Source organism: Schistocerca gregaria, chromosome 2 (assembly GCF_023897955.1).
Source record: "Schistocerca gregaria isolate iqSchGreg1 chromosome 2, iqSchGreg1.2, whole genome shotgun sequence".
Lineage (NCBI taxonomy): Eukaryota > Metazoa > Arthropoda > Insecta > Orthoptera > Acrididae > Schistocerca > Schistocerca gregaria.
The window spans coordinates 592,200,688-592,221,927 of NC_064921.1; the positions used below are offsets into that span (position 1 = coordinate 592,200,688).

Consider the following 21,240-nt stretch of genomic DNA (forward strand, 5'->3'; position numbering starts at 1 on the left):
TCAAACGTGGAGGAACCATAAATTCTGTCCGATACTGCCAAACTTTGCACAACCTTAGAAGAGCAGTTCAAAACAAACACCGAGGAAACCGACATCCAAAATTTTGTTTTTACACGACAATGCCCTACCTCACACGGCAAACTGCACTAAAGAACTCCTTAATTCATTCAAATGGGAAATTTTCCCTCATTCGCCCTACAGCCCCGATCTCGTACCAAGCGACTTCCACTTGTTTACCAAGATGAAAAACTGGCTTGCAATGCAGCGCATTGATGAAGACATGAACTCCAGGCGGGCGTAACTCACTGGCTGAAATCTCAGACGGCAGAATTTTATGACGAAGGTCTTTCAAAGCTTGTCCACTGCTATGATAAATGCCTCAATGTGTTTGGTGACTATGTGGAAAAGTAGTACGTCAGTTGCTCTTTCAGATGTATATAATAAAATGTATTTCTTATGCTTAGTTTTTTTTATGCCAAAATGTTCCCTAATTTCTGAATAGCCCTTATACTTAAAATTGGCAAAAGTTTAGAAATGCTTCAGTGATGGTGTACTCATGAAAGAATGCGCAACAGGAACAGCAAAAGCATTTGGTTACAACAATGCCTCTGAACAGTTTGAGACAGTTGCTTTCACACAAAACACTGTAAAAAGTCAAATTCTTGATATAGATGGAAACATAAAAAAATTAAACTACACAATTTAATTGCAAACTGTCAATGTAATTCTTTGTGTGTGGATGAGCGTACTGACTGAACAGTTTTTACTCAATTACTTTTTTTGAGAAGGGGTTGGGTTGTTTGGGGGATGAGACCAAACTGCAAGGTCATCGGTCTCATCAGATTAGGGAAGGAAGGGGGAGGAAGTCGGTCGTGGCCTTTCAAAGGAAGCATCCCAGCATTTGCCTGGAGCATTTTACGGAAATCATGGAAAACCTAAAACGGGATGGCCAGATGCGGGATTGAATCGTCGTCCTCCCGAATGTGAGTCCAGTGTGCTAACCACTGCACCACCTCGCTCGGTACTTTTTTGATATAATTGATGGTTTGGAAAAATACTCTTCAATTTGCACCGACAGTGCATCAGTTACAGTCGGTAACACAAATGGCTCCGTTGGTCAAGTAAGAAAAAACTGAATAAACTGTTTAACTTTCCGCTGAATATTCATCAGGAGGCGCTACGTGGGAAATGTGTCAGAATGCAGGCCACAATGAAAGATGTACTGAAAATTATGAATATAATACAAAGAGGAAACTGACCACTATCTCATCGAAAATTTAGATATACTTTGGAAAATGTTGAGGCAGAATATGGACATGTGTTGGATATTAAAGTGTTTGAAAATAAGCTGATAAATGCATTTTGTATTGAAATTAGCATTCCTAACAGATTTTACAAATCATTTAAATAATTTGAATTTGCATTTGGATGGAAAGAAACACACTATTCCTGGTATGTGTACAAATATTAATAGATTCTCATGTAAACTTGCGTTGTTTAATTTGTGAATAAAGACGGAAAATTTATGTCATTTCCCAAGTTGCTGTGAACTGAAACAATAATACAGGGAAGTAAAATTTTCAAGATATAAATCTCTAGAATTGGATATCATGTTCTTTAACAATCCATTGAAAATTAGTCTTGAAGGTGTTAGAATTCATCTTCAAGAAGAAGTGTGCAGTTTATAAAATGATCCATTCATGCTATCAAGAACAGACAAAGATGCAGCAGTTTTTGAAATGATGCAACAATATCAGTATCCAAAACACACAGACTTAACTATTAAAACAAAAAATTTCAGTAATATGGAAGAACATAGCAAGCGATGTATATAGAAGGTGCAACTCTCACGGAGGCAGATATCGACTGTTGGAATCGACATGTAACATGTGTCAAAGCAAGCAACTTTTCCAATATGACATGAAACAAGTATCTTGTGTTATGTTAATATAAAGAAATAATAATAATTAAGTCAATTTGATATATTCAAAAACATACACAGCTTTTACAATATAGGAGTTATTTTTTTATTACTTCCACACAGTACAGCGGCATAATTAAAACACCAAACGATGGGTTCATTTACATTTGTAATAAGGTTCTTCACTCCATACATATAATGAAAACCACACAGATGTCTCGTCAAGCAATCTCCATTTAAATGCAATGTATAAAATTTTTTAAAAATTAATCAGCGGCTTGGCAGGTGGATCGATGAAAGTCACTGGATCAGTTTACAATGTTGAAACTAATAAAACATTCAGAGAAGAAGCAAGACTGCAAATACGATCACTGCTCACTTCAACCACAGCAATTAAAGCTGTACTATTAGGCTGCTGCCTAATTGCATCCTCGAAAATCATTACACACTATTGTAATTGAATCCAGCTGTAATCATATTTACAGTATTGTTTCACCTCTGAATGTGTTATTACTTTTGACAATAAAAATTGACGCACCTACCTTCAAGCAATTCACACAAGAAGAGAACAGAAACTTTTGAAATATGGTGCTACAAAAGAATGCTGAACAGTAGATGGGTAGATCATATAACTAATGAAGAGGTATTGAATAGAACTTGGGAGAAAAGAAATTGTGGCACAACTTGACTAAGAGAAGATATCAGTAGATAGGACACACACTAAGATGTCAAGGAATCATCAGTTTAGTACTGGAGGGAAGTGTATGTGGGGTGGGGGTGGAGAACTGGGAGGGGTGTGTAAGCATTGTAGAGGGAGACCAAAAGATGAATGCAGCAAGTAGATTCAGGAGGATATAGGTTGCAGTAGTTATGCAGAGACGAATAAGGAGTTCATCAGGACCTCACATGGCACCAGCATTTCGAGTCCAAGGGCAAGCAGAAAAGCTACCAGGGAAACATCCACACCTCTTCCACAAAAGAAATCCAAAGCTGTTCAAACAAGTTCTGGTAAGGTCATACTGTAATAACCTCCTCCTGTCACTGCAGGGGCCCTCTGCTCGTTGGGTTCCTCAAATATGAAATAAAAATCAATCTGCAACAGTATGAACACACTCCCCCCCATGAACCATGGACCTTGCCGTTGGTGGGGAGGCTTGCGTGCCTCAGCGATACAGATAGCCGTACCGTAGGTACAACCACAACGGAGGGGTATCTGTTGAGTGACCACACAAATGTGTGGTTCCTGAAGAGGGGCAACAGCCTTCTCAGTAGTTGCAGGGGCAACAGTCTGGATGATTGACTGATCTGGCCTTGTAACAATAATCAAAACGGCCTTGCTGTGCTGGTACTGCGAACGGCTGAAAGCAAGGGGAAACTACGGCCATAATTTTTCCCAAGGGCATGCAGCTTTACTGTATGATTAAATGATGATGGCGTCCCCTTGGGTAAAATATTCCGGAGGTAAAATAGTCCCCCATTCGGATCTCCGGGCGGGGACTACTCAAGAGGATGTCGTTATCAGGAGAAAGAAAACTGGCGTTCTACGGATCGGAGCGTGGAATGTCAGATCCCTTAATCGGGCAGGTAGGACAGAAAATTTAAAAAGGGAAATGGACAGGTTAAAATTAGATATAGTGGGAATTAGTGAAGTTCGGTGGCAGGAGGAACAAGACCTATGGTCAGGTGACTACAGGGTTATAAACACAAAATCAAATAGGGGTAATGCAGGAGTAGGTTTAATAATGAATAGGAAAATAGGAAAGCGGGTAAGCTACTACAAACAGCATAGTGAACGCATTATTGTGGCCAAGATAGATACGAAGCACACACCTACTACAGTAGTACAAGTTTATATGCCAACTAGCTCTGCAGATGACGAAGAAATTGAAGGAATGTATGATGAAATGAAAGAAATTATTCAGGTAGTGAAGGGAGACAAAAATTTAATAGTCATGGGTGACTGGAATTCGAGTGTAGGAAAAGGGAGAGAAGGAAACGTAGTAGGTGAATATGGATTGGGGAAAAGAAATGAAAGAGGAAGCCGCCTGGTAGAATTTTGCACAGAGCACAACTTAATCATAGCTAACACTTGGTTTAAGAATCATAAAAGAAGGTTGTATACATGGAAGAACCCTAGAGATACTAAAAGGTATCAGATAGATTAAATAATGGTAAGACAGAGATTTAGGAACCAGGTTTTAAATTGTAAGACATTTCCAGGGGCAGATCTGGACTCTGACCACAATCTATTGGTTATGACCTGTAGATTAAAACTGAAGAAACTGCAAAAAGGTGGGAACTTAAGGAGATGGGACCTGGATAAACTGAAAGAACCAGAGGTTGTACAGAGTTTCAGGGAGAGCATAAGTGAACAATTGTTAGGAATGGGGGAAATAAATACAGTAGAAGAAGAATGGGTAGCTTTGAGGGATGAAGTAGTGAAGGCAGCAGAGGATCAAGTAGGTAAAAAGACGAGGGCTAGTAGAAATCCTTGGGTAACAGAAGAATTTAATTGATGAAAGGAGAAAATATAAAAATTCAGTAAATGAAGCAGGCAAAAAGGAATACAGATGTCTCAAAAATGACATCGACAGGAAGTGCACAATGGTTAAGCAGGGATGGCTAGAGGACAAATGTAAGGATGTAGAGGCTTATGTCACTAGGGGTAAGATATATACAGCCTACAGGAAAATTAAAGAGACCTTTGGAGAAAAGAGAACCACTTGTATGGATATCAAGAGCTCAGATGGAAACCCAGTTCTAAGCAAAGAAGGGAAAGCAGAAAGGTGGAAGGAGTATATAGAAGATCTATACAAGGGCGATGTACTTGACGATATTATGGAAATGGAAGAGGATGTAGATGAAGATGAAATGGGAGATGATGATACTGCGTGAAGAGTTTGACAGAGCACTGAAAGACCTGAGTCGCAACAAAGCTCCGGGTGTAGACAACATTCCATTAGAACTACTGACAGCCTTGGGAGAGCCAGTCCTGACAAAACTCTACCGTCCGGTGAGCAAGATGTACGAGACAGGCGAAATACCCTCAGACAGACGAATGGAAAAACTAGTAGAAGCCGACCTCGGGGAAGATCAGTTTGGATTCCGTAGAAATACTGGAACGCATGAGGCAATACTGACCTTACGCATTACCTTAGAAGAAAGATTATGGAAAGGCAAACCTACATTTCTAGCATTTGTAGACTTAGAGAAAGCTTTTGACAATGTTGACTGGAATACACTATTTCAAATTCTAAAGGTGGCAGGGATAAAATACAGGGAGTGAAAGGCTATTTACAATTTGTACAGAAAGCAGATGGCAGTTATAAGAGTCGAGGGACATGAAAGGGAAGCAGTGGTTGGGAAGGGAGTAAGGCAGGGTTGTAGCCTCTCCCCGATGTTATTCAATCTGTATATTGAGCAAGAAGTAAAGGAAACAAAAGAAAAATTCGGAGTAGGTATTAAAATCCATGGAGAAGAAATAAAAACTTTGAGGTTTGCCGATGACATTGTCATTCTGTCAGAGACAGCAAGGAACTTGGAAGAGCAGTTGAATGGAATGGACAGTGTCTTGAGAGGAGTATATAAGATGAACATTAACAAAAGCAAAACGAGGATAATGGAATGTAGTCGAATTAAGTCGGGTGATGCTGAGGGAATTAGATTAGGAAATGAGACACTTAAAGTAGTAAAGGAATTTTGCTATTTAGGAAGTAAAATAACTGATGATGGTCGAAGTAGGGAGGATATAAAATGTAGACTGGCAATGGCAAGGAAAGCGTTTCTGAAGAAGAGAAATTTGTTAACATCGAGTATAGATTTAAGTGTCAGGAAGTCTTTTCTGAAAGTATTTGTATGGAGTATAGCCATGTATGGAAGTGAAACATGGACGATAAATAGTTTGGACAAGAAGAGAATAGAAGCTTTCGAAATGTGGTGTTACAGAAGAATGCTGAAGATTAGATGGGTAGATCACATAACTAATGAGGAAGTACTGAATAGGATTGGGGAGAAGAGAAGTTTGTGGCACAGCTTGACCAGAAGAAGGGATCGGTTGGTAGGACATGTTCTGAGGCATCAAGGGATCACCAATTTAGTATTGGAGGGCAGCGTGGAGGGTAAAAATCATAGAGGGAGACCAAGAGATGAATACACTAAGCAGATTCAGAAGGATGTAGGTTGCAGTAGGTACTGGGAGATGAAGAAGCTTCCACAGGATAGAGTAGCATTTAGAGCTGCATCAAACCAGTCTCAGGACTGAAGACCACAACAACAACAACATGAAGACACTTTGCAGAAACTGAGATACATCATAACGTCAGAACACCAGGAATGCTATCGGACAGGACCATCCTGTTGCATGATAACGGCCACACCCAAAATGCCAATCGGACAAAGGCTACGGTTCAGCAATGACGTTGGGAAACACTTAACACTACAACACCCTCCATACAAGACGGATCATTCACTGTGTGATTTTCTCATCTTCCGTGACCTGAAGAAAGACATGTATGGACATCGATTTCAGTCGGACAACGAAATGCAGAGTAGGTGCAGTTGTGGATCAGTCAGTGACCGATGATGATTTACAAAAGATAAACTGATCACTTCGTCTCCCAGTGGGATAAATGTCTTAATGGCATGTTGTGATTATTTTTCAATGGAACCAATCTATGGTCCCACTGTGGAGGGTGTTGGGTTTTCCTTTGAATACCCCCCCCCCCCCCTCCCGCCCCCTCCACAGCGAGAGGTATAAGAGAAGGAAAAATAGTAGGAGAATATAAGGACAAGAGGAAAAGAATGAAAGAGGAAGCTGCTTCGAGACTGGAAAGTTTCAAACTGATTATACACTGAAGTGCCAAAGAAACTGGTATATCAAATATAGATATACGTAAACAGGCAGAAAACGGCGCCACGGTCAGCAATGCCTATATAAAACAAGTGTCTCGCACAGTTGTTAGATCAGTTACTGCTGCAACAATGGCAAGTTTTCAAGATTTAATTGAGTTTGAGCATGGTGTTACAGTCAGCACACGAGTGAGGGGACACAGCATCTTCGAAGAAGCAATGAAGTGGGGATTTTCCCATACCACCATTCACCATGACTATCAGGAATCTTGAAAAACATCAAATCTCTGACATCGCTACAAGCAGATAAAGATCCTGCAAGAACGCGACCAATGACAACTGAAGAGAATCATTCAACGTGACAGAAATGCGACCCTTCCACAAATTGTTACAGATTTCAATGCTGGGCCATCAACAAATGTAAGCATGCAAACAATCCAACAAAACATCATCAATATGGGTTTTCGGAGCCGAACGCTCACTCGTGTACACCTAATGCCTGCACAGTTTTTACAGACTGCAACCATACACGATTTTTGAAATAAAAACTTCATCACTAAAAGTATGATTGAGAATAACTTTGATGGCACACATTAAACTATCTCTAAGTTTCATGTACAGTAACACAGTAACAATGTACCGAATCCTCAAGTAGGATCTACTTCCAATAGAGTAATAACACCAGTATATATGTGCTGTGGCTGCTGGCTAATAATCACGTTTGTGTTTGTTCGCATCAAGTTTATTATTATGATGAATGAAGTATAGTTATCAAGCTTCTGACTGGAGACCACAACAACAAACAACTTGAGGAGTGCACTATTTCAACCTGCTATGATACTTATTGACTGTGGTTCAAATACTATCGGTACAGCGCAGAGGTGCTGTAACAAATGTGTTTGTGAAGGCTGTACGCAGAACTGTAGCTGGGAGGGAGGGGGGGGGGGGGGGGGGAGGGGGCGCATTCAGTGATTGGTTCCTACTGGTGCTAGGAACATGAGATGAAAAGTTTATGGTTTAGCCCGGACCATCAGCCACTTGTATAGCCATTCGAGCACCTATCTTACCGTAGCTGTGTTACAGTATATTAGGCATAGTCTGAACAACTGGAGCTGGCACCCAAGCAAATTGTGCAAACAATTTAATTATTTGTGTAAAAGATGTTAATTTGGCTGAAATTAATGCTCGGCTAATGGCACAATTTTTAGGTGCACTGTTCAAAGTTTACATGTAAATACATGAAAAAAAATCAGATTTCTTTGGGACCTTTTGAAGCATGCCACTTTTATCCTCTAAACTTGTACGAATAAGTTCAAACTTTGCACTAAAGCAGACAAATGGATGAAGTCAAAATGAAATTTTTCTTAGCCAATAACCTTTATCCATTGTTTAGATACAAAGGATTATAGTCATGGCAAATGTAATGTGTAAAAATCATTGTTACGGTAACTGAATGTGTGGAAAAGGTTTTAAAGTGATTCAAACAAGTAAAAAATGTATTCTTGCAATAAAATTGAAAACTTGTTTTCAAAAATCTAGTGTCTTTTGGATTTCACATGCATAAAAACAAGTTCTTTGTGAGATTTTTTATTCGCACCTCTTGCATGTTTCAAACTTGTGCAAATAATTTCAAATTTTGTAAGAAGATAGATAAAACATATAATTAATGGTCATCCAGTTGTTTTGTAAAAGCTTCATCTGCTGCCAAGAAATAAGCAATATGATTCAAATGGTTCAAATGGCTCTGAGCACTATGGGACTCAACTGCTGTGGTCATCAGTCCCCTAGAACTTAGAACTACTTAAACCTAACTAACCTAAGGACATCACACACAGCCATGCCCGAGGCAGGATTCAACCTGCGAACGTAGTGGTCTCACGTTTCCGGACTGCGCGCCTAGAACCGCGAGACCACCGCGGCCGGCAACATGATTCATAAGACAAGGACCAATAATGGATCTGCTGTCACACCAGTCAACACAAATCTACATCAGTTGCCAGTCTATGGTGGTCTATGGTGTTCTAATGTCAAGATTATGGTAGAGTAAAAGTTGGGGACCAAAATGTAAAATTCGCCCATCACAACACAAAAATGGCCAATATGCCATGGGCTGAGTTATGGATGATTAAGAATTCATTTTATCTGACAGCTTAAAGGACATTTAAACCAAAACCTCTTACATTCACACTTTTTTATGAGTTAACCTATTTCCCAGTGCAGTGTGCTCTCTTAGGTGTAAGGTGCTGACACACCTGTATCTTGCGATTTATAGGCTAAAGTTCTAGATCCTGTGCCCAAACATCATAATATTCACCAGCCACAGTAAACAATATTGTATATGACATGGCTGAAGAGCATACATGTAATAGCTAAAAAAAATGTTGAAAAGGGGGGGGGGGGGGAGGGGGGGGATGACGACATCATGTATCATATTACTTTATTTGACACATTGCATTAAATTACATGACAGGGGTATTAATACTAACAAGTAAAAATGTTCAAGAACATCAAGAAATTTTGATTTACATGTCTTGGAAGCTGCCAGATAAGTCAAATAGCTGGTTCCTGTTGACATACCTAACTCTGACCAGAAGAGATTCATCTTTTTATGATATGAGCATTTTTCAGTCTAGTTATACTGATGAGTGATCATTCAAATACTTAGTATAACAAGCAATTGTCATATCTGCTCTCAGAAATGTGATGCAATAGTAATGTGTAGTCGTGCTTACTTGATTATATGTGCATTCGGGGGTTTGCTCTGCAATCTTTGAGATAATTTCATTACTTTCAAAGAGTAAATATAGAATGCAGTTTTATGACAAATATGGGATATACTGCAAAATATCTGATGCTTCAGGTCACATTAGTACTTGTAATTCATATTTATACATCCTGGGAATATAAACTGATAAAGTATCAGTTAAAGATATGGAAGGCACTTTAATGAGACAACATTGTCAAAATAGTTATATTGTGTTCCATTAGTTGTATCAGCCAACTGAACTTGGTAATACGACAGACACATGTTAATACGGGTAAACTGTGAAAACATACTAGACTTACTTGGAAGCATATTGCTACTGAAACAGCGAAAAAACTTTTGATGTTCATGAAATGTAATCACATTCTCCAAACAAAAATTATTGTTATGGAAAATTAATAACAAATTGTATTCCATATTTATTTCCATGCCAGAATGCATACACACGAACTGGAAAGGTAGACAACTGAATGTAAGTTGGTAATAACACACATAGGCTTCATATATTACAAGGCTCATTCAATAATTAAAGAGATGAATTGTTCTGGGGAAAAAACTGTTAGTAGGGCAAGTTTGGGACTTTTAAGATTTTATGTTGCTATCACTGGGATTAGCCATGATCAGCTCATGTATCAACATTGTTTTGTTTATAACCTCAAAAATACATTTCAAGATGGTGAGTCTGCTTGAAACGTCCACATTAGTTGAAAAACATTGTTATTTGTTTTTTAGTTGCTGAAGGCAATGTATTGAGTTTATGGTGAAGGTCGTATGAATCATGCAAATTTTCAAGTGGGTAAAGCAGTTCAAAAATGGTTGCGACTCAGTGACAGACGAACACCGTTCTGGCCGACCTGTTGCAGTTTCCTCCCTCACTTGAAAGTCAAATTGATGACATTATTCGGGTCAATCGACTTGTGATCGTGGAAATTATAGTTGATAAGGTTCCTGATAGTTCTGATACAGTTCATAACATTGTCTGTAACATGCTGAAGTACCGCAAAACATGGGTCCAAATGAGTTGAAGGAGCTACACAAGGAAACAAGGTTGACTGTGTGCACAGAGCTAAAGGAACATTATGAAGAAGAAAATGAGCACTTCCTCAACAAAATTTTAACTTGTGGTGAAACTTGGGTTCACTATTATGAGCCAGAATCAAAGAGACAAAGCATGGAGTGAAAGCACACCAACTCCTCTTTCAAGAAAAAATTCGAAACCCAAGCATCAACAGGAAAAGTCATGGTGACGGTATTTTGTGATGTTGAAGGTGCAGTTTTCTGTAATTGTCTTGAAGAGCAGTGTACAATGTACAGCCAATAATACTCAGATTTGCTTTTAAACAAGGTGAAGCCAATCATGAGAGAGAGATGTCGTGGATCTCAGAGGAGAGGTGTGATTCTCCAGCAAGGCAATGCATGTCGTCCTATTACTCAACTAACCCATGAAATCATTGACAAAATGGGTTGGGAAGTACTGCCCCATCTGCCTTACAGTCCTGATTTAGCACCTAGTGATTTCCATTTGTTTGGTGCAGTGAAGGAGGCATTACGTGGGAAGAGGTTTCAGGACAGCGAGGACATGAAAAGTTCTTTGCAGCCAGAATAAAGAATCTTAAAGCCCATTGGAACAAGTGCATAAATGTTCAAGGGGATTATGTTGAATAGCAGAAAAAGTATTGTTTTGTAAAAATAAACACTTTTTTCTCCACATCAATTTGTCTCTTTAATTATGGAATGACCCTCGTACATTAATACTTATGACGAATGAAACAAGTTTCTGTTTGTTTATATCCACAAAGGTTTAAATCTCCATCATCACATGGATTTATGCGTGTGTTAATACAACGCGTGTGTTATGTTATGACTTTGGGGTAACCTGTAGTACTGTCCCCACCACTGGTCACACACTCATTTCTCTGTCATAAATACATTACATATAAACTGTCACACTTTGTAAACAAAGATTCAGTTATATAAACGTAAATACTGCCCGTGAAGTGTGCTGCAAATACAGCTAGCACTAAAGAAGTAATACATTAAAATGTCAGACTGATATTGAAGTTTTACTGCAAGCCATTTTAAGCAGAAGCTAATTTTTCACTCATCTAAATGTCTATGACGTCACAAAACTAACTGTGTGTCATACAATGATATAATTTAGTAGCTGAAAAAGCAGTGTTATATGTGAATACTGTCTGCAAACTGTTGCAAGAAATAAATGGAAATGTCATGTCTAATGCTGAAATTTTACTGAATGGAGAGAGAAAATAAATCAAGTGAAAACTCCTTTCCTTTCATCATTTCGTCAGAGGTATCAGTGAGAAGTTTTGTAAAGATTTGGAATTATGTGTAAAGCTTGTGGGAAGTCACAAAGTGCTCTCATTGTCAAACACTGGATGAATAATCCCTGGGTATCTGCACACTGTCAGTTACACTGCCTCAAAAAATTATACTCAATTTATACATTTCAGACCGTTCTTATACTTCTATAATATTATATAATTAATTTATAATACTACATAGAGGCATAGTGAATTTACATATTAACGAGAGCTGTTTTGGTGGATGGTTGATATAGTGTCTGAGGTAGTTATTATGCCGTAGGTACTTTACTTCAGAATGACTGAAGCTTGAAAGTGAATGCACACAGATCAATAGCAAAAATTTCTGACAGCAAAAGTTGAGCCAATCAAATATTACTTTCCTGATATATTTGATATGTTGTCATAACTCATCTCCTGAAACAAAAAAAATTATTTCTTAAAGGACATCATATTCGCCGTTGAAAGTAGAAATTATTTATTTCAGTATAGCAATTTGAGCCTTTAGGCCATTTTCAAGTGGTACTGCAAAAGATTTTGCTTTTGTACATATCATATCAGACTTTAAAATCCTCCGATGTGTATACATGTCACTGTCATACATACATGTCAGTGGATTTTAATGTCCGACACATGCTGAAGTAAAATCTTTTGCAGAACCACTTGAAAATGGCGCAAAGCCCAAAGTTGGAACAATGAAATAAATCACTTTTACAATCAACAACAAACATGATATCCTTCACAAAAAATTCCTGACAACTGTGAACCCTCACCATGAGAGGTTAACACAAAAATGAATGGCGCATCAAATTCTACAATGAAAATACAGTATATTATGAAAGATAAGAATATAAAGAAGTACTTTACCGACATAATATCAAAACAATAGTATGTGACAGGAGAAAATAAGGTGTGGGGAAATCAATAGATGAAAGGAAGGAAAGGGGGAGGGGGAGGTGGGGCACATCAGTCGGTGATATTAAAGTTGACACGTGGCATTAGAAGACAATTATCTCCTGAAAAAGCGTTGAGTTTATTTTTGGCCTGAAATAGAGAAAAGTTCCTAGTGCATTTGGTCTGTGGCACACAACAGAAAGCAATCTGCATTTCCAAAAATGAACACTAAAAGCAACAAACTGAACTATCTCCATGATGTAAAATGAAACTTTTCCATGCTTATGTAATAGTTTGAAGTAACATCATAATTTTCATTACAAATAATACCTCCATTCACATTTATGGAGCTTTATTCTGATCAGGGAGAAGTTTGTTTACAGCACTACTCATCAGCAAATGATCAACAATTTTAATGTGAAAAAGTCATATGCATTTAGCTCAAAATAATTCATAAAATTAGTTTTATGTAGCTTATCTGCCATCAGCATGTACCAGTTGTAAAAATAATTTCATCATATTAGTGAACCTCTCTCTGAAAACAATTTTTTACATACCTGTAAATTTTTCCTTTGAATTAGGATCAACATCAGGAATCAATCGAAACACACGGATAATATTGGCACCAGCGACCACAAGAGATTTCTCAGTCTTATTAAAAAAATGACATGTCAATGCATGTTCCACAGCTGTGGCAGGATGAGTTAACTTACATATGGAAAACATTCTCACTTATTTACTTTCTTCTTGTTTCAAAAATACCTGCAAAATATGTTAATCCAATCAATAACTGCACTTTCAGAAGACTGTTAAAAATTTAATTTACATCATACAAAAGGAAGTCTCTTACATAAAATGCACACACCATTCTCAAATGGGAGTAAAGCTAGTAAAGCCTGAAGGTAACAAAACTGGTGTCATGGCAAGTAGCACAGAAAGCTAATAAAGCTAATCAAACCTTGGACTGAATAAATAACTTAAATCCTCTTACTAACATAAATTGCAGTATCAAGCTAAAAAGCCTCCTGCTAGAAGTAGTAGTACCTGTATCCCTCTTGTTTTATGTAACCTTATAACATACATGACAAGACACTAATGATTCAGAATGGCAGTAATAAAGCTTTTTTGAAATACACAAACTGGTCAACTGCTTGGTTCCACAAGCAAGATACATTTAAGCTACTGCATATGTATGTGTGAGTTTATTTTGGTAACTGTGAAAGAGTAAATGCTGTAGTACAAAATTGCACTAACATTCTTCTTACACTACGGCATTCACAACCATATATGACTTATCTCAATAGAATGGTCTCATTAAACCGATCTGTGATTACCTTTTCCAGCATAACAATTTTCAGTCATTTTGATCTACTATTGCTTCCCTCACTTTATAATAAAACATTTTTTGTGGAATTATCTGACTGTAATTCTTTATCTGTCCAATTTCCTATGTCAGTTAATATGCTAACCGTTACTTCAAAAGAAACATTTAACATATACAAAGAATGGTATTGAATCTACATTATGAATATTTGTTTTGATGGAAACTGAAACAACAAAAAATAAAGTTCCAAGTGTTTCACTTCGTAACAGTTTATAAAAGCCATGTCAGTAATCAAAAGACCAATCATGAAAATATGCAAGTTACACAAGTAATGGTTGTAGCATAAAGTGGTACTACTGAACAACGCTGAAGATTAGATGGGCAATCACGTAACTAATGAAAAGGTACTGAATAGAATTGGGGAAGCAAGAAATTTGAGGCACAACTTGACTGAAAGAAGGCTTCTGTTCATAGGACACATTCTGAGACATCAAGGGATCACCAATTTAGTATTGGGGGAAGTATAGGCAGTAAAAATTGTAGGAGGAGACCAAGAGATGATTACAGTAGCAGATTCAGGGGTATGTAGGTTGTTGTAGTTATTCACAGATGAAGAGACTTGCAGAAAATAGAGTAGCATGGAGAGCTGCAGCAATTCAATCTTTCAACTGAAGATGAGAACAACATTACTAACATGAATTTCAAATCTGGTAAATTGCTCGCATTACAAAACTGTTCAGATACAGTGATCATTTATTAGTTGTCTTCATTCACAAATCATATACACTAATGCTAAATCAAAAGTGTTCAAAACTACTTTGGGAGTCAATCCAAATAGAGTGGTCCAATAAAAATTAAGTTGGTTGCTTCACCATTTTTAAATATTTTAATTTCTTTATATGTGATTACCAGCTACAGAAGAATGCTGAAGATCAGATGGATAGATCACATAACTAATGAGGAAGTATTGAATAGGATTGGGGAGAAGAGAAGTTTGTGGCACAACTTGACCAGAAGAAGGAATCGGTTGGTAGGACATGTTCCGAGGCATCAAGGGATCACCAACTTAGTATTGGAGGGCAGCGTGGAGGATAAAAATCGTAGAGGGAGACCAAGAGATGAATACACTAAGCAGATTCAGAAGGATGTAGGTTGCAGTAGGTACTGGGAGATGAAGAAGCTTGCACAGGATAGAATAGCATGGAGAGCTGCATCAAACCAGTCTCAGGACTGAAGACCACAACAACAAACATGTGATTACCCTATAATTGAGAAGTTCAAAACAGTGTTTAAAAAAATTTACTTTTCATCTTTACTGAATGGTGGTCATTTTCATTTGTAAGCGCACAATGATGTTTCAGTTTAGAGACATTAGCAAAAATATGAATATCTTTGCACTGGATTAAGTTATAACACTGCACTTGACATAATTGTTTTTAGAAAAGTGTCCGCTACAACATTATCTATTACACAAAATACCCTAAATTCAAAAATAGCCAGTCAAAATGACCTCCAAAGTTTGGTATCCAAATTTTCAAAAAACCACTTTTTAGGCCCAAAAAATAACAAACAAGGATTGATTTATGAGAGTCTATTTTTTCCTATAGTTAGATAACATACATTACTAGCCTCATATAGAGCAAGAATGCACAAATGTTTCCTTTATTTATTCTTTTTTTTAATTTTTGAAATTTGAAAATTTAATTTTTTGTAAAGTTTTGGGTTAGCTATCTCAGGCAAGACTGAATATAAAAATACGATTTCTGTACAATTTGTACGCCTATAAATAGCAAAGTACTGTAAAAATTTCAATGTTGACATCTGACTGTGAACAAAGATATGAATTTTTGAAAATGAGATAATTCACATTACTCTACAACTGACCTTATGGCTGTTGCCTATTAATGTGATATTGGCGGGATATAATAAATTACTATTAAAGTAAGGTACTGAATTATATACAAAAAGTGGAAACATCACTGAAATTAACATTTATATTATTCTGACACCCTAAAAATAAATATTTTCAACTAACATCCTTCAAGATGCGAGTGTTTCTAAGCCGGTGGCGAATGTTAAGAACACTTATTTCTTCAGACAGCTTCTGTGGTATAGAATAAGACCTCCCAGTTGCTATGGTAAGTTCAAGCACTGAAAGTTTCCTTAAAACATTTTTCACTGGTATCCAAACTTTGTCACTAGAAGATTTCTTGAATAATGTTTTTGGGTCAGCAAGGTGGTAAAAATGCACAAAAAATCATTATTTTCCAAACTTATTCTTTCAACCTTTGCAAGCCACCACTGCCCATCATACACACATGCCACTATGTCATTCAACGTTAAAGACAGAGATGTAATTTTACTGAAACAATGATCCTCATAAATTTTGGTTTCTGACGTTGCATAGCATCGAACTAAGTTTCCTGTAATGCCAAGGAATTTCTGGAAATGCCTTGTTCCTTTCACTGCTATACACTTTTCAAATCTGGTTTGAAGTGTTGTTTTCATACGCAGAACCAGTTCTTCTTTCTTGACCAGAAAAGAGGTAATGCCTTTAATATTATCCTTGCAAAAGACATATATGTCCTGTACTGTGAGAATTTGGTCTGTGATTGGTATTTATTTATTTCATGTTCCGTAGATCCAGTTAGTGAGTCAATCACAAGGATATGGAACGTGTCAAATTGTACAGGTTTCAATTTAAACTTACAATAAATACAAGGGCAATTCAATGCCAAATTGTACATAGTCTAAGTAAGACATACTATAAATACAGTAATATATACAATGTCAGCTAAATAACATAACAAATATTTAACAGAAAAAATTTTCAAATAAAGGTTACAAATAAGAGCACAAGGTTAAATCAGACATTAGGCCTACATGAGTAAATACAGGTACAGCCAATTTGTTGTTGCAAAAACTGTGATTATGCTCAAATGCTCAATAAAATCAATTGAACTAGTTCTAGACACATTAAGTTTAGTAATGATGTACACTTTCTTTCAAATATTCATCCACAGTATAAAAAGATCTCTCTGTCAGGTAATCTTTGAGAACTTGTTTAAATTTTGGCAGTTCTGTATGAACACATTTGATATGTAGTGGGAGAGCATTGAACAGCTTAATGCTGGAGTAGTAAACTCCTTTTTGTACCAGAGTGAAACGTTTCATTTCGACATGTAGATTGTTTTTGTTTCTGGTGTTATAGCCATGGAATTTACTGTTGTCTTGGTAAATAGAATAATTTTTGCACACAAAGGTCAGCAAGGAAAAAATATACTGTGAGGCAGTTGTTAGGATACCTATCTTTCGAAACAAGTGCCTGCAAGTGTGTCTTTGATGGACCCCACACATTATTCTGATTGCTTTTTTTTTTTTTTTTGGACGGTGAAAACTTTTTTTGCAAGTGGTTGGTTCCCCCAGAACATGATAGCATATGACATCAATGAGTGGAAGTAGCCAAAGTAGGCAACCTTAATGGCGTCAACTTCAGCCACTGAAGAAATTACCTGTAATGCAAATGTTGCCGAGCTAAGTTTCTTACATAGATGTAGAATGTGAACTGACCAATTACATTTACTGTCTATATAAGCACCCAGGAATTTTGTATCTTCAACTTTCTGTATTGGTTGATCTCTACATTTTATGTTAATTTCATTAAGATTACTTTGTGATGTATGGAACCTCATATAATGAGTTTTATTTGCATTGAGTGAGAGACCATTTGAGGAGAACCAATTTAAGATGTCATTAAAGACAGTATTTGTAGTTTGTTCAAGATTGTGATCTATCAAATCATCAATTAGAATTGTGGTATCATCAGCAAACAGGGTAAATTTGCTGTTTGTCTCAGAACAAAGAGGAAGATCATTGATGAAGATGAGGAACAGCAATGGGCCCAAAACGGAGCCTTGAGGCACCCCACATGTTGTTGTGCCCCACTCAGACAAGGCAGGTTTTCCAGAAGAGCCATTTAGCATTACTGTCTGCTTCCGATCCTTCAGATACGATTGCAGCCACAAGCCAACAGTACCACCTAAACCATAGTATTCTGCCTTTTTCAAAAGAATTTGGTGGTTTACACAGTCGAAGGCTTTCGTAAGATCACAAAAAATACCCACTGGAGACATTTTTTTGTTAATGGCTTCCAAAACTTGGTTGCTGAAAGAGAATATTGCCTGTTCGGTACAAAGACCAGCACGAAAACCAAACTGATTTTTGCTTAAGATACTGTGGAAGTTGAGATGATCCACAATCCTCCCGTGTATGAGTTTCTCAAGAATTTTCGAGAAGGTAGTTAATAGGGATATTGGGTGATAGTTTGTTACATCGCTTTTATCACCTTTTTTAAAGAGAGGAATCACTACAGCCAATTTTAGTCTTTGTAGGCTGGCTTTACTTACTTCATGTTTCGTTGTACCTCCTACTCCATCACATGCATTTTTACCCTTGGCAAGATGCAAAAAAAAGTGCCATTCAGCCTCCAACCCAAAGTCTAATTTGTGGTTGCACAGATTAAAAAAATTCTTTTTGTTCTTATACTGACTAGCACTTCCATCAGCTTCTCAACCTTGGGAAAATTTTCTTTTGTGTAATTTATTACATACTGTTGACACATGTACAGCCAAAGTTTTGTGCTCCAAATAGTCACTTAGAATGAAAATTGCAAACTTAATCTTTCACATTTTTAAAGTAGAGAATAAATGGATGCACTGTTGCATGGTCATTGACCCAGTGGTACCCTTGTATTGCATCCCGAATCACAAATGTAAAATTTTCTGCAAAATCAGCTAGCGCTATGCATTCAGTTTCATGAAGTTGTGCTTTTATGTCCTTCAAAAACTTACTTTGGATTTTAGAAACATAGTGGTGACTTAATTTTGACCTTCCAATTTTGCATTCAGGATGAGAATTTTTGAAAGCCACATAAAGTTCATTTTAATTTGACAGCACTACCAGTTTCTGCTTTGTTACTTTAACTCCATTTGTAACAACTCTTTTGCTATCTTTGCAACCTGGGAGCATTCTACTGTTTTCATGATCTTCAAAACCACTGCAAAAAAAGTAAAGTTCTCTTCAACTCAATGGTTGGTTTGAAACACAGAGCTTCACTAAGCTTAGTCCCATTGGAGGTGGTGTGCAAGTGCCATCCTCTAACTGTTACTCCATTACACGGAGGCCTACAGATTAACATGAACTCTGTAAAAAAAAAAAAAAAAAAAAAAAACCTGTCTTAAGACTGAACAGTGATCAAATCTAAGACCCATGGATACTTAGTTTGGTATGTATTAAACAAGCCATGGAGGGATATTCAGCACCACCACTTCAGAGTATGAACCACAGGAGGATGCATACCAGTGATTCATGGGAGTCCATTGTTAGGGTCTCTAATGCTGTTTATGGCCCTGCATTACCTTCCTAAACTTTGGTTTTGTGATAGACAAAGCTACTTAGAGTAAGAGATAACAACTGCAATACAAATTTTAATTTAAACTCTTGTGCAACTTACAGTGTATGCACCCATTTACTATCATGTGAAAAGGGCACCCAACGGGGTGTACCACATCTAGGTCTTCAAATGAAACAGATCTACACAATGAATAATTTGTAAGAACATTTCTCTTGGAGAGGCTAAAATATTTTAAAATGGATTAGAAACAGTCTTGACTGTAATACAATATCTATTTTTAATGATAACTGGTTTCTGTCAGACTGTGACCATCTTCTGACACTTTGTACTGAAATATAAATACAGAATGGATTTAGAGGGAAGTCTGGTAACAGTAGTAACATATAAATTACATGATATACAACCAAAATTAAAATATGAAATTTACCCATGATGTGGTGGTGGTGGTAGTGGTGGTGGTGAAGGGGGAAGGAGACTCCATGAAATTCAGCTGCAGTGGAGAGCAACAGAGGTGGGAGGGGGCAGTGAAAAATAGACGGGAAAAACAATGAAAGATGTATAAAAATGAAACAGAGTGAATATGTACAATGCACTCAGCTTTCACTCTTATAAATTCGTGCGTGATGTTTTAGTGGTAATCTCTGTCTTGTATATTACCCTGTCTTCCACCTTTAAGCTCTCAGGCTTTCAAATCTCATCCGATGCAGCCCCCAACAATCAGTCTTTCCTTCTCATCCCGTACGGTAAGTCTCTTCTGCCTGCAGTTCTGGGTGACTTTCCCAAAATCTAGTCCTTTTCCTAGGCCTCTCCAGTCCTTTTCCTTCACCCTTCTTCCTTCCCCTTCAACCCTTGTGCCTGAAGAAGGAGCCAGTGGCTCCGAAAGCTTGCCAATCCGAACAGTCTTATGTGTGTGTTCTGCCGCCGCTTGGTAAGTAGATTTTTTATCCATCCAATTAAATAATTTTACCAATAATTGATTGTTTTCATTGTTATAGTCAAATGAGTCTCTCAATCACTTCAACCACTAGGTGGTATCATGTTATGTGCATTGAATACATCATGTAAGTTCAACGCATGAGAGAGTTTACTGAGACAGTATCATATTTTTCCAATCAAAGGTTCACTTGAAGACAGATATAAATAACTTTGATAGTGCTGCCCGAGAGCAATATGGAAGAGCTCGCAGCTATTCTCATATAGCCAAGGGCACAACTCCGGATGCAGCCATTAGAGCCACTCCGTGTTGCATCTCTTTGCCAACCCTCTAGGCAGCTGTTTGCAAGTAAAGGGGGCAAATCTGCAATTATAGCAAATGCAACATCTAGTGTTGAAGCTATTATTACGTTCTCACTATGCCAGTATATGGAATTATCACTATGGACATGTTTATGCTTGGGCTTTTTCTCAGCTGTTTAGTTGTGACTCTGATATCATAAGTTGTGCCATGGACTGGTCTTGCCTGGACATTTCTTCACCGGATACTTTATCTTTTTAGCCTATGGTGCTATACTGCACTCCTTTCTTCCATATTTCTAGATTTGTAGAAAGCATTCAACACAATGCCCCACTGCAGACTGTTGTTGAAGATATGTGCATACGGATTAGGCTGCCAGATATGTAAGTGGCTCAAAGACTTATTAAGTAATAAAACCCAATATCTTTCCTCGACAACGACTGTTCATCACAAACAAAGGTATTGTCAGGAGCACCCAAGGGAATTGTGATAGGACTGCTCTGATTCACCATATTATCTGA

At 37.4% G+C, this 21,240-nt stretch overlaps 1 protein-coding gene across 3 annotated transcripts in view; it reads right to left on the minus strand.

Moving 5' to 3' along the window:
* The window catches only part of LOC126334148 (cleavage and polyadenylation specificity factor subunit 1), a 382,681-nt gene that overhangs the window by 245,258 nt on the left and 116,183 nt on the right, over positions 1-21,240 (minus strand). For all 3 annotated transcript variants that reach the window (XM_049996806.1, XM_049996803.1, XM_049996805.1), the window contains exon 2: positions 13,306-13,510. In XM_049996806.1, coding sequence (XP_049852763.1) covers positions 13,306-13,474 — 169 coding nt within the window. In that variant the 5' untranslated portion in view covers positions 13,475-13,510. The remainder of the gene's footprint in view (positions 1-13,305; positions 13,511-21,240) is intronic.